General features: G+C 36.4%; 1 protein-coding gene across 1 annotated transcript; it reads right to left on the reverse strand.

Moving 5' to 3' along the window:
- Positions 1 to 1,058: 1,058 nt before the first annotated feature.
- On the reverse strand, positions 1,059 to 14,920 carry LOC144444444 (heat shock 70 kDa protein 12A-like). Its single transcript, XM_078133868.1, has 5 exons — positions 14,755 to 14,920; positions 7,665 to 8,005; positions 5,649 to 5,870; positions 3,779 to 3,956; positions 1,059 to 2,107 (listed from the first exon to the last, which is right to left on the reverse strand). The coding sequence occupies exons 1-5, from the start codon at positions 14,918 to 14,920 to the stop codon at positions 1,059 to 1,061; spliced, it is 1,956 nt and encodes a 651-aa protein (XP_077989994.1).
- Positions 14,921 to 20,368: the final 5,448 nt, after the last annotated feature.

Below are 20,368 nucleotides of genomic sequence, written 5' to 3' on the forward strand. Positions count from 1 at the left end.
TATATAGACTCGATACTGGGTACAGTTAGCTTCTTGTAGCACTCGCCTTTCAGTCGGTGCCGCACACTGTACCGAAACCAGTTGTATCATTTTAATTGGATCCCGTGTAGGAACAACACCTGCATACTGTATCACGGTCTATCTAATTACTTGCAATGTATTGAATCTCCTGTGAGTAAACACACATACCTTACACACATATGGTGTACGATTACAAGTTATTACTATACATCTTCGCCATAAGGAAGAGTAATGAATATTTTTTGGCTTTTTAATTTTTAATACAATGTTATTATGGGTTCCTGCTTGAAAATGAACGCAATATAACATAGACCAGTCTGTTGTAACTCAATACATTGCAAAATGATAAATAAAAATGAGTAAAAAGGTTGTTATTGCGCGTACAATAACAAACATTTTACACACTTATTAGTAATTTGACCTAACAAAAAGATTGTGTGGTTCCGATTACGCTCATTTTTAGAATAAGTGTGGTAGGTAGATTTTTTTCTTATGTGAGATCAGGTAGTTTTGTTTTCCGTTGTTATTTCAGATTGTCTCCGTGTTATTAGTTTCTTCTCATCAGATGTACAGCAATTACAGATAGGAAGACCAGTTTTATATAAATTGTCTTTTTAAGTTGATGTCAGTTTCGCATCTACTATTTTTTGCGAGACTTTTTTCGCGATTTTATTTTTTCTCTCGAACATGTAAAAACACTAGGGTTGGCGGGTAACCGGAACCAAACTATTTATTTTTTTGGGCCTAACAAACAAGGTCTTGGCCTTACAAATTATGTTGTTTCATTTTGATTTTTTTTTAAGTAGGACGCCATGACAAAATTTATGAAATTAAAAATCCAAAATAAATACCCAATCCTCATCCATATGGCCACCTTACAGATAACATAGACCTCTGATAGATATGTATAATGTCTAATCATTAGTATTGTGATTTGTTGGACATTATTGGTCATATAACAACCGCTGATACATATAATCTGCCTATAACAGCATGGCGCCGACAATGCGCTCCAGTCTTGCGTTGACGTTTTAACACTATGCTGAAAGGTTCATGTATGCCTTGACTGCTTTTCCAGTCTCGACGTCTTTTGCTGTCACTTTTATTTCTGTGCCGCCAAACTCAACAGCTAGTTCTATGGTCCTGTCTATGCCTTTTGTGGTATCAGGACTATCCAACTCAATTTCAGTGCCCTCAACCTTTACATGTTCTTCTACAGTATACACTGCATTGTCTTCCGTTGTTGTGTAGAAATGAAATGAAACGTTCTCTTGATTTGGTTCGATTGGGAAAAACGTAAATAGTTTAACTTCTCCTGTGTAGATCTCTTCATTAATGCCCACAAGTTTATGAAATATATTTCCACAGTATACTTTGTCGAGAGACGTTGTAAACATGTGCTTAACATCATGAACTTCGCGTTTGAATTCCGTTGCGGTTTCAGTACCGTATGTTCGCGGACATATTCTACACGTGATTACATCGGGATTTCGTCCAAACATAACAGCCCCTTTTACGACTGCGCCGACACAATCCCTCGGTACAAGAATGCGGTAGTTGGAAAACATTTCCCTTACAGATTTTTGTAGTAAAGGTGATGCCGAAAAGCCGCCCACAAGAAATATACAGCTTATGCGATGAATCCCGTTCTGACGTATTTCCCCCAGAATATTACCTATGTATTCTTTAATTGAGCGGACTGGGCTAGAGAATAATGCTTGCATTGTGTTTGCCCCAATGATTAGATACTCATCAACAATATTTACGTCCTCTGTCGAGTCACTGGATTTGCGAAGCTTCGAAAATTCTCCAGGTATTCTTATTCTTGTCTGATTACGCTTTTCTTGTAACATTTTGTCTGAGCGTTTCTTTATCTCAAAATCAGAAATCACTTCTAACCATTTTGCAGGATGGTCTCTTTTGAAATTCTGAATAGACATCTTTCCAAACACGCGGTAGAGTAGATTTTCGAATTCTTGATCTACTTTTGTACCTCCTGAATTACCACCGCTGGCCTTGTAAATCTCACGAATGGCCGTGGCATTATCTTCGTTGATTTTATGTACAGTTATATCAACCGTTCCACCTAAACAAAGACATAAATTTCCAACAAAGTTGATACACTTGCAACTCGTTTTGACGAGTAATTTTGAATTGTGTCTTTTGTCTGACGATGGTCTAGCCTAAAGAATGTCTCAAGAAAATATGAAGCTTTTTCGGACATTCCAAAATAGTTACATTGGTAAGATAAAAGTATGAATTCGTCGTCAGTATGACATCCCGTGTACATTGTTGTGATCTTCTTAAATAGGTAAAAACTCATTGTTACAATGCATATAATAAAAAATAACGCCAGTGGCGTTGTAGCAGTATTGCACATTTAAAAGATTTATTCACGTACATACAGAGTTATTTCTGCTGTTACCAATATAACATAAAACATCGTTCTATTAGGAGCTCATTTTATGAATTTGTACCAAATGCCTGTTCATTTACTGTTATTTTTGCAAATGACAGCATCATGTGGCTGTTGCTATGGCTTGGTCTTGTTGCTAGGGGTACATGTGATCATTGTCATGTAAACAAAACGCCATTAGTTCCCCCACCCATTGGCAAGTCTGATCATAACACATTTGTGTGCTTCCCAGAACCATGACCACAAACAAAGTTTAAAGACGGTAAAATTGTCAATGTCACAGTTAGATCCAATAAACACCAAGACAAAACTTTTGCCAATAAGTTGCAGCAAATGCACTGGTTGCCTCTGTAGCGAATACAGAATTGTAAGGAACAGCTTCACTATTTCTACAAACCATCAACTCTTTCATCGATGGATCCTTGCCAACAAGGATTGCTCGTCGATGCACAACTGATAAACTATGGATTTCAGACAATTACAGAGACATGATAAGGAAGAGACAAACCGCATGGCACCGTAATGATTTACCTACATTCAAACTGTTCAGAAACAAAATTAATCGTCTAACTAGGAAATTGAAATCTAAATATTACCATGGCCAAGTTGAGGATTTCACATAGAACAGATCCTAGACAATGGTGAAATTAAACAAAGGAAATTATTGGTAAAAGTAAACAGGGAAAAAACAGCTTCCAAGGGTTAGCAAATGATAATTGTAATGGTAATAGCAAAGAATTAGCCACACAAATTAATTCCTTCTTTCAAAGTGTCGGTGAGCAACTCAAACCACTAGATCTATCAAGGGTGACAAAACATGGAGGTCAATTTCCCAGTAGATTGACAATTACAGTACATGGCGTTGAGGTAAAATTAGCCAATATCAAAGTGAACAAATCCGTTCGTCCTGATTCCGCCCAAAATTGGATTTTGCATGATTTTATTGATTCCCTTGCCAAACTAATTTGTACAATTTTCAACAGCTCAATTCGGGAAGGATATGTTCCACCAATGTGGAAAACAGTCAATGTCTGTCCTATTCCTAAAATTGACCCACCCTGTAATTTGGCCAAAGATTTGCGATCAATAGTTCTTACATCTGTCCTATGTAAACTCAGTAAATGGATCAGTCCCACAAGGTTCATGGTTGGGTCCTTTGCTTTTCCTCATTATGATTAACGACCTGAAACCACAAACTCGTTCACATAAGTTCGTGGGTGATACCACTTTGTCCGGAACTTTATCAACTAGGAGTAATGTGCAACAGGCAATAAACTGCACAACTTACTGGTCTAAGGCAAACAATATGAAATTAAATCCAGACAAAACAAAAGAACTTACCTCCACAATCAACCACCATATAAGGCAGGTGGATCGATTCCATAGAACTGACAACAGCTCCATCTCCATTTTCATTGACAAATTCTTTCATCTTCAGGCTGCGACAATATAAAGATGCTGCTTCTGGCTCCAAGGCAATAATTAGCTGGTTTGGGGTGTCTTTTGAGACCAAATTAGCCTATATGAAGACAGAAGGAACACACACATTGTTACGAAAAGGACTGTTATTACCTTCGTGTCTTTGAATACAACCTCAATACATAGTTGTTATGCTATATTAATGCCATTGTTCTCCCACTCATCATTTATCAGATTTATCAGCAACCTAAGCTACAGTTAGCTATTTTTGTCCACGATTTTTTACACAAGAGACTTTGAAAGATTTCTCGCGACTGTTGCACTCCAATCAGTCATTCCTATCCTACTCAACAAGGCAAAGTACAAAGATTAGTTTACATATTCCAAAAGCCAAACACAGGTCGGGTCAATTTACCATAACGTACGCATGTGCAATATATGGACGAGAATAAGATTAATATCAGGAACATTCACTACACGTTAGAGTTCAAACGATATATATAGTCCGTTAAGTTTGTAGTTTAGGATTGGACGTATGTATTTACGCTGTGCGTTTTGTTATGTCTTATTACGTATTGAGGATCTCCGAGTTATTATATCAGTGTGACATGAGACACTCGCAGACAGCATTTATTATCAATTGTCAAATGTGTTTATACGGGTTAAAGGACTAAGTTAATTGCAAGATAACTATTTCCATATTTATTTCATATATACATATTTATCGTGATTAGTAAATCTATTTGTAACTACTATATACATATTTTAGGAATAAATTATGATTATGTACTCATGCTTGCTGACTCTACCACCAAATTGAAGTGAAAGTGATGCTAACCACTATTACGAACTAAATCTAAACACTGCAATGAAAAATGTAAGGCGAAACAAAGATTATGCGATATTTTCAAAAGCCAAAGCATTATCGTAAACGATATGTATAAAAAATATCTTTTGAATTAAGCTAGCTGTTTTTGAAAAAAAGGTGGGAATTTCATACGATTCACAGTTTGGATACCATATCAACCGTGTGGTTCTATTGATAAATTTTGATCTTTTCCTAGGTTATGGTGATCGTATACCTGGCGATATCCTACAAATATTTTCGTTTCGATCGCATATTTTGACCGTATAAACCGCCTAGGAATATTATGAACAAACAGTTATGACTTAAATTTTGTGTTTTTGGTCATGTTGTGAAATACCGAGAGTCGGAAATTGTTCACGAGACTTTGCCACCTCTTCCTTGAAGCTGTAGACACATTCGTACAAATATTAGGTAGAGTGAAGTAGTTAGTAAGTGTACTTTTCACGTTTGCAATCGGTACATGGGACACTGAGAACGACTTTTTTCATTTCATTATTATTATTATTATTATTCGTATAATAGACCATTTCATTCACAATAATTATTAGTGAAGTTCAGTTTACAATTCAGCAGTGATGCTTCGGTCATATATCAGTGTAGTGGAAGATAAACTTTGTACCGGGCGAAATAGTTGAACTTGAACGTAGACTTGATTTCGTGATATCCCTGAATTCGAATTCGGCCTCACGGCTTCGCTTCAAGTAATTACTCTAAACACAAGAACAGTAGTTACAAATTCATGACAATTGTACGAAATACCCCACCCGAGCGAGCCGCGATGCAACTTGGGTCGATACCACACAGGAGTTGGTTTACATGTAACCATACAGATATGATCGGTAATCAATTTTCGCATATATTCCCTAGCTTCAGTGAGATTAGATATGAACATTTTGAACAAATGAAATGTTGTAGACAACTAACCTTGTAAGCTGCATCTCTCATAAAAACCTTTGCCGATGGTTGCCATATCGCTGGGACAGTTATAAGCCATATAAACTGTTCGGACGAACACTCATCGCCAACTTCGGTTTCAATCAATTTTAAGGCGTCATCTTTCATATATTTCATGACATGTACAAAGACATCAATCGCAGGGAGCTGTTTTCCATTCGCAGCTGTTAGTTTCAGTTTGGGATCAATTACCTACAATTAAATAACAAACGACAGCAAGCTTTAATAGCATATCTTTGTCAATGCTGTGCTGATGCGGACAGAGGGGGACACTGGGATACGTAGGCAAATGCTTCGAGAGAGAAAAAATAATTACGTGAGTAATATTAATTTTGAACGTTTGAAGATCTTTATCAACTACATAAATGTCGTAAAATCTTGTTTGTGTATGAATGTGTACTTATTTTAGGTCAAGAATCAGTATTAGTCAGGACGCCAAGGTTGCAATTTTGAAAAACAAAATTGCCATGCTTGAAGCACAATTTTTGGCAGCATGTTGGTTATGGTAACATCTGGACCTTTAGAAAACTGATGTTACCCTTTTGGATTCTCTTGCGCAAACTCACAGGACATGGTTTCCATGGTAACGTTCACATTATTTTGAAGAATGCTGAAACATTAAAAACGCCATATCTTGTGCCCAAGTAATGCTACAGTCATAATTAAAGTATGTGGATGTATATTTGAGGGAACAGGAAAAACAATGACCACATGACCTTTTAAATTCAAGCATTGACCAAGTACTTTTTGAGATATAAGGTTTTGACCAAAAATGAACATTTTTACACCTAATTTGCATATCAATCATGAAATCATTGTATGCATAATATTTCTTCGTCCATACATCCCTAGATGCATTCCCATCAAATTTCAGCCCAATCTGCCAAGCAGTTTGGAATTATAGATTTTTTAACCAAAAAGACATTTTTAGCCCTAATTTGCATATCACTGATGGAATTATCATGTCATGAGGTAATGGACCCATCAAGGTAATGGACCCACCAAATATCATGGCAATTGGTTGAGCAGTTTTTGACTTTTTGTTGTTGACACACAAACACACACACACACACACACACACACACACACACACACACACACACAGACCAGACGCCGGGCGCTCCCTATAGCACCACTGAACCTCAGTTCAGTTGTGCTAAAAACATAGAAAAATATCAGATGACCTTGAATTTTGACTATGGTCTTGACCTTTGATCGGAAAGGCCATATGATCAATGAGTTGGCCATTCCCTTAGCAAATATATACACATACTTCGCTTATGAATATATCACTTCTGGAGGCCGAGATATGACGTTTTCTAATGTCTAGCATCGTTCAAAATAATTTCACTGTTACCATGGACACATCCTCCTGGGATTTAGTGCAAGGGAATCCAGAGGTGCAACAGCAGTTTTATGATTGCCGAGATGTTGCGCTAACCAAAGATGACTTCAAAAAATGTATTTCAATCTACGTAAGGTAACCATTTTGAAGCCACATATATAGCCACCTCGGATATATATGTCTTTAATATGTCTTTTATATGGCTTATAGTTGTTGACAACTCCCAGTTGTCAGATCACAGTTTGTCTTATGGTTACTAATTTAAATCAAAAGAATTGGTTACATGCAGATCAATATGCAGAATCTGTCGATTGAATATATCAGACTTGAGAGAGAAGAATTAGAGTAGGATAGTAAATTAGTTCAAAAGTGGTATTAAGTCCTATGGTGTGACCTGTTAACTCGTGGCTAAAAGAGAATAATCGAGATTTTTCAAATAGAATATCATCAACTTATAAAGTGCTTTTGTAACGTCTTTCGTGTTTCATCTTAAAACGTGATTATTTAGGAACCATAAATAATCTAAAAAAAAGAAATCTATAAAATAATATCTCACAAAACGACAAATGAAATTATATGTAATATCATTCATATAAATATATGATTTCTTCTGTGATGTAATGCAAATAGGTAATGCATACCTTGTTGTTTTCTTTATACAATACCATTTTGAATTTATCGAAATAGTAGTAAAGATGTTCCTTTTCAGTGCCTTGCATTTCACTATATATCTCTTGAGCTTCATAACCAAAGGCCTCAAAGTCCATGTCTTCATTCAGTAGTATACAGGTTGGAGCCTTAGTAGTGTTCTGACTTAATGCTGTGCGTTCACCCCAAGTTCGTTTTACATGTATGTCATCAGTGTCTACACCTGCACATGGTTGGTTGAATGAAAATGCATATCCACTGAAACTTGTACCGATATCCATGGCTATCAGGCCGATATATGGAGCTGTATTCTCCAGAGTGACTGATGATACACCTTTTAGAAAGTCAAAACATGAGGACATATATCAGTAACTCAAATAACAAACCTGTTCAATGTAGCCCAGATGTAAACCGAATACCTTCCGTAAGGACAACAATATCAATAGGTATTGATTTGTGACTTTGTTAGATGTTTGTAAAGTTTCTGGTGAAGAAGATTGAAAGAGGAATATACAAAGAGGAATTAGTAAACAGTTCGTTTTTCTCCATACCTGAAAGTGGTACTGATTATAGTGCCCATTATTTTTTTTTTCTTTTACCGTCCATTTTTACCTTCCGTAAGGAAATGTAATGTTAAGGTTCTGTCTGTCTACATGAGAGCACAGAATAAAAAAACTACTGCATCAATTCTATTGAAACTTGCTACACTTCTTTCATATGATTAATCAATCAATCAATCAATCAATCAATCAATCAATCAAACAATTTATATAGTGCCTGAATCCATTACTCAGAATGTTCAAATTAAGGCACTTTACAGGACACTAAAAAGAGTTCTTATTATATCAGAATGCTCTCATAAAATGACGAGTCTTATTGTTTTTCCTGAACCTGTCCAGAGTTGGTGATTGACGCAGGACAACCAGAAGACTGTTCCATAATTGCGGGGCAGCACGTGAAAAAGCACGTTCACCATAGGATTTAAGTTTGCAGGGTGGGATGTGTAATAGACCTTTGCTTATAACTGATCAGGTCCGATATGTAACTACTAGGTGCAGCATTGTTGAGAGTTTTGAACGTCATCAAGAGTATTTTGTAGTGTATTCTGTAGTAGACTGGTAGTGTGTTGTAGATGACTGATGTCTTTATATGCTAAACCATAAAAGATTGATTTACAGTAATCCAGTTTGCATGAGACAAGAGCATGGACTAGATTTTCACATGCTTCACTTGTCAGATGCGACCAATTTTTCGAATATTGAAATAGATCGAATTGCATGTTATAGTAATGTGGTTCCTAAGAGTGTGTTTATCATCGAAAGTCACACCAATATTGCGTGCATAGTTAACCAAGTCAACATAACATGATCCAATGTTTATACTGTCAATGGGACGGGGTATCCACATAAACTGAGACCTAATGAGTAGTACCTCAGTTTTACCATCATTGAGTTAAAGTTTGTTTTGTATCATCCATGATTTTATGTCTAGTACTGCGGTTTCCATCTTAGCAACAGTGATGGATGTGTCAGCCAAAGCAAAGCCTTCATATAGTTGATTATCATCAGCATATTGTATAAAATTCAAATCATAACGTCTTAGTAGATTAATCAAGACAAGAACTGATTAGATTTTAGTAAACATCATATAATTAATAATGATAATAATGATGACCAATTAGCCAAATTAACGATTTTCAGTAATTAGACTATATCTCCAAAGTGCAAACTTCAAATTCTTTACAATTTGGTACATACATTTGTGGTACCAATGTGCATCTGTCGTGAGAATATTTTTGATGTAACGTTTAGTTTCAGTTATTAATTTGCATACTTTTGGTAATTAGATTTGGGAAATTCATATTAAGGGTTTACCTGCTAATTTCATTATTGACCCAAGACCGCATCTGAAGATAACGTACGGTACCGGTAAAATCGGAATACGGTCGTCAGGAACTAGACTAGTAATGTATGTAGGTAACGTAGAGTAAAATCGGAATAGGTCATCATGAAGTAGGACTAGGAATTCAGGACGTGCGAAAGATGTGACAGCCACATTTATTATTGAGTTCTTAAATATGAACATGTTGTAGAACTCATAGTCCAAATTCGTCAAATAAAATGACACAGTATCTCCAAATTTTAATTTGAAAATATATTTAATATAGCTGATTAATACATTTATATGATAAAATCAAAGACAATGAAAAAAATCTTGCCTGTTTTCAATGTTTTTAGCAGACGCGAACGAATTTAGCAGAAGAATTACAGACTAAAGATTACATCATGTTGACTATTAACTTGCGTTACAGTGTTACAGATGATCTACATGTAGTGAGTGATCGCATCCACTTGTGAGTTAGTTTCTGACGCGACCTTAATTTCCGGTGAAAAGTTATGACATTGTATCAAATTTGGTTGGTTTAAAAGTAGGCGACAAGTTAACAATTTCGCGGCAAGGCAAGCAAGATTACCTACAACCAGTGGGCCTACGATCCCTGGAGTGGATCAAACTGTAATTCAAAACATAATATTTTCAAGTTTGTGTTGGAACAGGTAACACTGTCAATTTCAACCGGCTCTTCATCTGCGCCAAGTTGGCCATAAATTGCCGACCGACAGCTAGTTACCCATACACATTGTTTTTACAACCATACTTTTAAAGTTTGCTTCCCTTGATCTATCATCGATCATATACGGTATGTACGATGATGTTGAGGACAATGATGTTGCTAAAAATGATTTGCCACGAAACGGAAGATGACTTATTGCTGAATACCACTAATTATGTAAATAACTCATTGATATTCATGAAATGATTGCCAAAATCTAATCAGCTTTAGCCATTACCCTGTAAAATATGCGCAACAAATTTCACAGCGGCAAGAATTCTGCCTTGTAATATTGGTAACCTTAGTTTTTATTTAATTCGAATGTTCCATTGAAAAAAAACATAAACTTAGAGTGCCATTAAAATGAATGTTTTTTCCACGAGAAGAATGTGATCATGAAGGTAGGTACAGACACCTTTGTGCTGAGATCGGGCAACAAGCCGGCAGATGACTCATTGAGATCCGCAGACGTCACTGTCAATGCCACACACTGCGTCTAAAAATAGGTTAGGGTAATTTGCATGGTGAGTGCGCACACAACGTGAATTACATCGAGTGAGAGTGGAAGTAATGTGTAATGTCATGTATAAATGGGTTCATGGAGATTTAACGAACGATACAAGACTAATGTCAAGTTTATCCAGGAGTGAACAAATCATTTTGTGAACAGGTGGTCCCCGGACCAGTGCTTAAAAATGCAGTGGTCCTGCTGAAAAAATTAGTGGTCCCAAGTTCCGGTAATGTGAAACATTGAATCCTGCCTATGAATCTGTACATTCAGACGTACACCACTTTTATTTGAACAATATCCAATTTATAATAATAAATATAAAGTTGACATGCTTGGTTTCACTCAATTGACAATTCATTCTATTTGTGATGGTTATTTTTGAGGCATTGACGAACGAAAAACTTCGAATGACGACTTCACTTGGATCTCACGAAGGATCAGGAATTGACAGAAATATGCGACAAGAACATTTGAAAACAGTATTAATAATGGTTCAACAGTGCAGTATAACGACAAAAGTTGTACTACGTTTTGTCAAACTTGTCGGGAAAACTCAGACATTTGCAAACAAACCATCCCAACTGTACAAAGAAACTGACCCCTTCAAAGTTGATCCTTTAAAATCTCACGAAAAAATAGGAACACATACATTGCCTGACTAGAGAGGGAGTCTGTGTGACGGTATCGAGATAAATTCAAATTCGCCAGTCCTCAAGGCTTTGGCAAATATCACATTACAGTGCTAAAAAGATACTTCGTTGACTATCTGTAACTCTAGAATCAAACTGTTCATTTTGTGTCATGCTGGTCAGTTGTTTTCCTATAAATCCATAGCTCAAAAGATTGACGATTTTCCGTGTTGTCCATTTAAAACTTTACAACCATTCGCATTTCAGATCGGGTCTATATTATTTACGAGATGGGTAGCTACAACGCAAATGTACTTGAGAAATGGTGGCTTATTTGAGAGATGGTAACAGATAAGATATGGTGGGAAATGCCTTGACGCATACAATTCTCTCTAGGGTTGGTCTTAGCACATTAATTTTAGTTACACCTTAGTTGCATGTAAGGAGAAAATGAAACAGGTGGTGTATATTTTTGATCGTGTAATGTTTTATATATTACAAAGTAAATGATAATAAGCAGCACAAATGCTCAGATTTGGAATGCATTTGTGTTATGTGTCTAACAAGGAATCCACACATCCGAAATGGAATGAGCCACTACGAGCCACTACACACATGTATTGGATGGGAGACTTCATTTCATGAAAGGGGTTCTACTATAAATCATTTGAAGCTCCTTTATGAATAAAAGCAATAATACAATCAATGCTGATAGAACGATAGCAAATAAAATGTTTCATTTGATATATTTGAATTATTATAAAATGAAATTATTATTCGTGTCTTCCTAATTGTTGTGTCCCTAAACTTGGATGTCCCTATTAGAAATGATATGAGCCACATGGCTGTTGAGTGTTGACTGCCAAATAATCGCCCCGAGCTTCGAATTCTATTTAGTTCCTCTGGTTCCGAATTCGAATTTGCAGATTTTCCGAAAAGTGGCCCAGGGCTAGTTTTCGGAAAACTCTGGTGGTTATTTTTGAAGTATGTACTAAACTATTTTAAATTTGAAGTACGCATTGTGAAGATATTTCTGAAACTGTTAAATAATAAAATCCTGCAGTTGACACTTCCCCTTTTAGCCCCAGTACAAATCCTGCAGCTGACACACCCCTTTCAGTCAGGACAAGCCCTGCAGCTGACACACCCTTTCAGCCTTAGGACAAGTCCTGCAGCTGACACACCCCTTGCGCCTTCAGGACAAGTCCTACATCTGATTGACACACCCCTTTCACCCCTTTCAAGTCCTGCAGCTGACAGACCCCTTTCAGTCACAGGTCAAGTCCTACATCTGACCGACACATCCCTTTCAGCCTCAGGATAAGTCCTGCAGCTGACACACCCCTTTCAGCCTCAGGACAAGTCCTATATCTGAATGGCACACCCCTTTCACTCTCAGGACAAGTCCGACACACCCCTTTAAGTCAGGACAAGTCCTGCATCTGAGCGACACACCACTTTCAGCCTCAGGACAAGTCCTGCAGCTGACACACCCCTTACAGTCTCAGGACAAGTCCTACATCTGACCGACACACCCTTTTCAGCCTCAGGACAGGTCCAGCAGCTGACAGACCCCTTTCAGTCACAGGTCAAGTCATACATCTGACCGACACATCCCTTTCAGCCTCAGGACAAGTCCTATATCAGACTGAAACCCCCCTTTCACTCGTGGAACAAGTCCTCCAGCTGACACACCCCTTTCAGTCAGCACAAGTCCTGAATCTGACCGACACCCCTTTCAGCCTCAGGACAAGTCCTGCAGCTGACACACCCCTTTCAGTCTCAGTACAAGTCCAGCAGCTGACAGCTGACTGACATACCAGTCTGTAAAACATTTTAGAATTGAAGATTGGTGGAGGGGATGTTATTTCCTCAAAAAAAATGCCTGATTTGTGTGACAGGGAAGTGAAATTAAAATTATAACTTGGGAATTTTAGATTACACAACAACTTACCTGAGAGATTGTGTTTTAAACTGTTTTAATCTGTGATAATCTGACACCAATTATATGAATGTTTATAATTTCACTGGCAAAATTGTACTCTTTTTATGCCAAGGTTAAAAATCTCTGTTCAGAATTACAAATATATTAATTTAGGTATGTGTATGATCAAGCTGACATTTTTTCATGTAATTAAATGAATTGATATTAGCAGTCAAAATATGAAGAACTTAACATTTAAAGGTACAAACACTGAAGGAATATTCAAAAGCTGATCAAATTAGATCATATTAGTTTTTTCCATTTTTTTTCTACCACAATTGTGTGAAATATCAGGTTTTAGGAAATTGGAAAATGGTTTTCTGGCTGTTATATGATAACGACTATCCATTGAGTAGCATGTAAATTATCTAGGAAAGCTTTAGGGATTCTTACTAGTTTAAATACTTGGGTTTTCATGTAAAAGGCTATATTTGGATTTGGCATTCATGAGGAATACTATATCCAGTCGCCTTCCCAGTGGAAAGTTGTTATGCTTTGCTGTATCCTGTAAGAATGTTCTTCCTCCCTTTGTAACTGACTGTTCGGTAATGCTTGACAGTTTACGAGCCATTAGTAGACTATAACTATCTACATTGTACTCCCAACTTTATCACATGGTGGCAGGGATTGCATCAACAAACTGACCAGCACCTGACTATTCTAACGAAGCAGTGGTTGTGATGGTCTGCGGCTTTAATAAGAAGAGATGCAAGCAGTATTGAGAGAAATATTGGTCAGTGAGATAGCCAGAGGGAAACCGAATCAGGTGACGGTGATTACGGTACTGTTACTGATACAAAGTTAACGAAAGGTACTTCAGTAGCCAGAAAATAATTGGGTCGTTTTACATGTCGCGGTACTGGTTCTGACATGAAACAGATAGTAAATATTGGTCAGTGAGATAACCCGACTGACCCTACTTTAAGCCGCCGACCATAAACCTTTTAATAACATTAGACACAAAAAGATAAGAAATTCTTTGTCTCATTGGCCTTCATGTCTGTTTTCTTCCCCACAGCACTGCACATATTTCGTCAAGGCATGACAAAAAGCGTATTCTGGCCAACATTTCGTTTGTGTTTGGGTCGAAGCAAACAATAAAATAAACCCCGACCGACCTACTCTATTTTCCGAGGCCATTTTATCGGAGACAAACAATGTTCGCCTATTATAAGCATATGATGACAACTATTCAATTAATAGCACATCAATTATCAAGGGAGGTGATTTATACTGCTTTACACCGAAAAGATGTTATGCCAGTAAAAAAATAAATACTTCAACTCTCACTTTGCTTCCAGACCGAAGTCATCCATCATGAAATCTTAATTATGTAAATGAGACTTACCTTTATTTTGGCAATCTTCCTCCTTGGTGTATAACGTTCTATCCGGCGTTTTTACATGTCTTGATCTAAACGGTTTAAAGGATGACACATCTCTTGCGTAGGAGGATAGGTTATAGAAACTGTCATAAAAATTATCCGATCTTAAATCATTGTATCCGCTGGCCATGGTGTTTGATACAGTGGTTTGGCCTCAGTTGCAACATTAAACACTGTTAAAGTGAAAATATAATATAATATATAGTGTAAAGTAAATAGATTTGAACTATTGGTATTGATAGAAAGTTGTCATTTGTGGATAGGTCTGGCATCCATTTTGGAAAAATTCAGTCTTTTAAACGTAAATGTAAACGTCATCTTTTAGAAAATCGTTAGATTTGTTGTCGTTGTTCTTCTGGCTTTTGCCAATTTACTGCCTTTTGTATTCGTTTTATTCATTTGTATATTTACTTGGTATTTTTAATGTATATATTGTTTATTTTTATCTCGACAGTGTGTGAGAAGAGCCTTTGGCTCAACAGTCTATTGAGTTTAAATAAAGTGAAATAATAATAATAATAATTATTATTATAATTATAGTACATGATAATAATAATAATAATAATAATAATAATCATAATCATAATCATAATCATAATAATAATACATCAGAGCAGCAAATTGTGCAAACCATACATTACATAGGAAACTTCATTTAAAAAAATAGAATTTCACAGTTCATCCCTAATGCACAGCTTGAACGAATGGCAATGCGAGATCATAATGTTATCATGGTGTTTTAAGCGTTTACATTACCTGAGTTGGGAACTTCAGATCTGTAAGCTCGGTCACACACAATGCAGTTGACGGTGGAAATAATCGGAATAACGGTTAACACCCATCAGCTGCTATTTACAGTTTGCTATAATGTACGAGGGCGATATACTGTTGAATTGCTCTTGTGGTGCGATCCTCATTCTAACTGTGATTGGTAGAAAACTGTTTGTTTAATGTACTAGTAGAAAGCCCAATTGGAACTCCTTAATCAGTACACAACCCCTCAATGCCGACATTAAGACATAAAGTAACGATCTCTGAATTGCCATATATGGCATAGTTGTCCTCACCTTGCTAATGGGGCGTTCTCCTGACAGTAGAATTTTGATTGGTGGAAAACTGTTTTGTTTTACCATGTACCAGTAGATATTAAGTCAAACGGGACACCTAAACTGCGGACAGTGGGACACAAAGCGCCGATCTGTGAATTACACAACCGTATATTTCGACACAGCTTCGAATTATTCAAAACAACATTATTCCAAGGTGTCAAAATTAAACATGTAAGTATTTATATTCAATCTATCATTTATATATCTTGTTAAAATCTACACGTAATGTGTTTCGAAATTCTTTAAATATAAGCGCTACAGTCAGTACTACGATCAGGGGCGACGGGCAATGCTAGTAATAAGTTTGGTACTAAAGTTGACTTTGAGTAAGAAATAAACAAAGAGACATTGATTGCTTTTACATTTACCTTTTAATAAGTAGTATTATATAATTGCATTTGCTAATAACAATCGACCAGTAGTCTGTGTAGTGTATACGACTCTCAACGCGCGGTTTCAGAGAGCCATATAGTGCTGCAGCGTGCAGAGGCCAAAAAAGTGGCCAAGTTTTTGAGATACCACAACCGGAAAAGAACTACCATATTACATATACCAAACTCTTCATTACAGTCTCACGAATATGGAAATCCGTGATGACAGAGTCAAAAAAAATTATTACAAATTAAATTAGAGCACATTTTCTAACATGGTGTCGGAAGACTCGGACCAACATTTATTCGAGGATAAAATAAAAGTAATATGCACACTTTAAATTCCACAACATTTTGTACATATATCAACCGTAACTAAGCACACATCCTAAAAAGCTAGTTGAGATAGTGTTTAGCTTGTTTTAATTAGTAATTTACATAATAATGATTTTCAGTATTAAGGCAATTTCTAAAGAATGCCCAACATTTGGTACGTACCCTAACCATTATAAACACACATGTGCTATTAAGTCTGTTGGCGTGGTATTTAGTTTTAATGAGTAATTTGTATAATTAATGATATTTGGCAATTAAGCTGTATCTGTAAAATGCAAGGTTCAACTCTGGTATTATTTGGTACATATATCAAAAATGACAAAGCACACATATCCTACAAAGCCTGTTGTATAGTTTTAAGTTTTAATAAGTAATTTGTATAATTATTCACTTTCGGTAATAGACCATTACCCGTCTCGCGGGAGACGCCATTGAGTGCATAGCAACCACATTCGGGTGGTCAAGCTGAAGTGTCAACCGCTTAGCAACACCATTGTTCTCGACGTCACGTACAGTGCAATACGTATGATCATGGAAGTATACTTCCATGGTATGATAGATCAAGGGAAGCAAACTTTTAAAGTATGGTTGTAAAAACGATGTGCGTATGTACAATTCATAACTAGCCGTCAGACGTGACGGTGATTTTTGGCCGTCTGGGCGCAGGTGAAGAGCGGTTGAGATTGACAGTTTCAACATGAACTTGAAAATATTACTAGAGTTGGATCCACTCGAGGATCGCAGGCCCTATGGTTGAAAACTTGCATGTCAGGTCGCGAATATTGTATTCCTATTTTTAAACAACGTCTAAAATTTGTTACAATGTCATAACTTTTCCATAGACTTTTTATACGTCGCGTAGCGTCGTCTAAAAACCAACACAACAACGTGTACGCGATCACTTTACTGTATAACGTGCTGTTAATAGTTGGCAATGATGTAATTCTTAGTCCGTAATTCGTCAGCTAAATTCGTCAGGGTCCGCTAAAAACTTTAAAATCGGTTGAGAATTTTTTTCGCTGTCTTTGATTTTATCATATACATTTATAAATGAGCTATATATATGCATTTAAAATTAAAATTTAGAGATACTATGTCGTTTTATTTTACGAATTTGGACTATGAGTTCTACAACATGTTCATCGAACTCAAGTATAAACATGGCTGACACGTACACGTGTTTCACGCATCGCCGGTGATTCCCAATTCTAGTTCCTGACGATCGTATTCCGATTTTACTCTAAGTTATCTTCATACAGTACTAGTCTAGTTCATGACGACCGTATTCTGATTTTACTCTACGTTATTAAGGTAGGGTAAAATTGGAATGCGGTCGTTGGGAACTAGACTGGTAGATATTGTATTAAGATAACATGTGGTAAAATCGGAATACGATTGTCAGGAACTGACTATGATTTCCCGATCTGTGACGATAATTAAGAACTTTTCAATTCTGAACTCTAGGACCGAAACGGGACATTGGCACTCTAAAAATGTGTAAGACTTTTAGCTTTCGTCCGTATTTGTCAACAGCGTAAATGTCAACGGTTCATAAGGGCTTACGGCTGGTGGATGTGTAGTACTACGCCACACTTCATGTGCATTGTATTCTAATATACTTATATTGAATATTGGTGACGGGAAATGTTTCCACCATGTACATGTGTACTAATAATCAAAACTACTCGATTTTGCTTGTCATTAATTACCATTTCTCAAGATTGAAATATTATAGCCATCTAGTATGCTGCATAAGTTTGGCACTGACAACGTATTCCCAGAAATGACAGTCAGTTCGGAAATATAATGACAGTGTGACACTGGCGTATTTTTCTTTTAACTTGATGTTTGTTGACACGCTATATTTTCGCAACATGCTCTTTAGTTCGTGTACTTTTAATTTTTCAATGTCTTCCATGATGACTTAGGATTGTAGATGGTCAGAAACGGTAGTATTTTTTTCAGACTAATGCATTGACTTTCATATGAACAACATGGCCACTCCGCAAAGCTTGACCTCCGTAGCAACCGTTGCTAGGTTATTTGCATATCTCGTGAGATCTGCCGCGAGACGGAAAATACTTTATTAGGCTATATCTTAGGAATGCAAACTTCCAATCTCATTTAACTCGGTGCATACAACAACCATAACAAACGACACATGTTTGATGTAGTTGTTTACGCGGTTTTCCGTTGTGATGTTTAGTTGCATAAATAATCATTGTTGTTAATTAGGCAATATCTTTACAATGCAAGCTTTCTATTTTAGTGTATGCATTGATTGGTAATATAAGTGCATGTCATGATATGTCCTTTAAAGCTAGTTGATGTAGATTATACTCGTGATGACTAATTTACATTATTAAATAATTATTGATAAGGCAAAAAAAATAGTGTGGTTCCGATTACGCTCAATATTAGTATAGGTGGGGTAGGTAGATTTTATATTCTATTTTATTATATATTTTTTTCATGTGTGAATGTCTAGTTCAGGTTTTCCATTGTTTTGAAAATGGTCTTTCTGTTCTTTATTTCTTCCTATCCGCTGTGATACTGTCTATGTTTCCATGACTTTAGTCATATAGTATTCTATACAATGCTCCTTCTGTCGCTTCCTGATATTTTTTGTGACGAGCTGTCAGTTTTTTTGGATGGTGTATATCGACTTCAGTCTATAAGGAATTTGTTTTCATATATTTTGTTTCGTATTAGATATATCAGGTTATGAGCAAGATAGTGTACATGTCTGATTCATTACATTATTGATGAGAACTTTTGTATGGAAATGAATGCCAACCCTTTACCAAGTGCTCTTTTTCTATTAAAGTGTTTCCATTTTTTGTAAGACGACAAGTTTTTGACAATTTTGCTTTGTTCTATTTCTTTGAACCATTTTGATAATTCTGTCCTGTCTATTTGTTACTCTTCTTAGATTTGCAGTAAAAAAGTTGTTTTTGAAATATTTTTTTTTTCTATTTTTTTTTACCCAAACTGGTTGATTAATTTCCAGTTTACAGTTATAGATACCGGTTTATGGTTTGCCGTTTACTTTTTGAGGATGTGGGGGCACATTGGTTTGTGAGCAATGAATGTTACCTAGACATATTCCCACCTGGTTTTGCGCATATGGCTAGATGAATCAAGTTGGGCACTGGTTTTGGCCTGTGTTATACATTTAGTCTGCAGAGCTTTTGCTGAATGTGTATATTTCATTTTGTTTCAGGTTAATAGTTCTGACGGATACTGAATTAATTTGTTTCCCTATGTTGCACATGCACATACTAAGGTGTGGTACATCTGCATGTACATGTATTTCAATTAGTTCAAGAAACCAACTGCTTATGAAGTCTGTTAAGGGTGACCCTGTTTTTCCTCTGTTTCTCTATAATACCCTACGTACCCAAATTTTTACGTCCGACATCGACATTTAAAAAAAATTGTCCGCCCTTAACATTTTGTGGAGCAGCGCCCTCTCTGGCAAAATAAGAAAGCGTCTGGACTGTCGACGTCATCTATATTCATGGCAGCGGCAACGACATTTGTTCATGAACAGAGCATTTTTTCATGACGAAAGTTGAGAATATGCCAATTGTGAGAACCTGGGAAAATGTAAATATGTTATCAAAAATCTAATTAAAAAGCCGATAGAGAGAGAGAGTAAATCCGAGGCAGAGGAAAATGAAGATGATTGTTTATTTTTTTATTTGAAAAGAAAACGACCGACCGACCAATAGTTGCTATGAAAAAGTAATTCTTTTGAGA

Source organism: Glandiceps talaboti, chromosome 2, assembly GCF_964340395.1.
Source record: "Glandiceps talaboti chromosome 2, keGlaTala1.1, whole genome shotgun sequence".
Lineage (NCBI taxonomy): Eukaryota > Metazoa > Hemichordata > Enteropneusta > Spengelidae > Glandiceps > Glandiceps talaboti.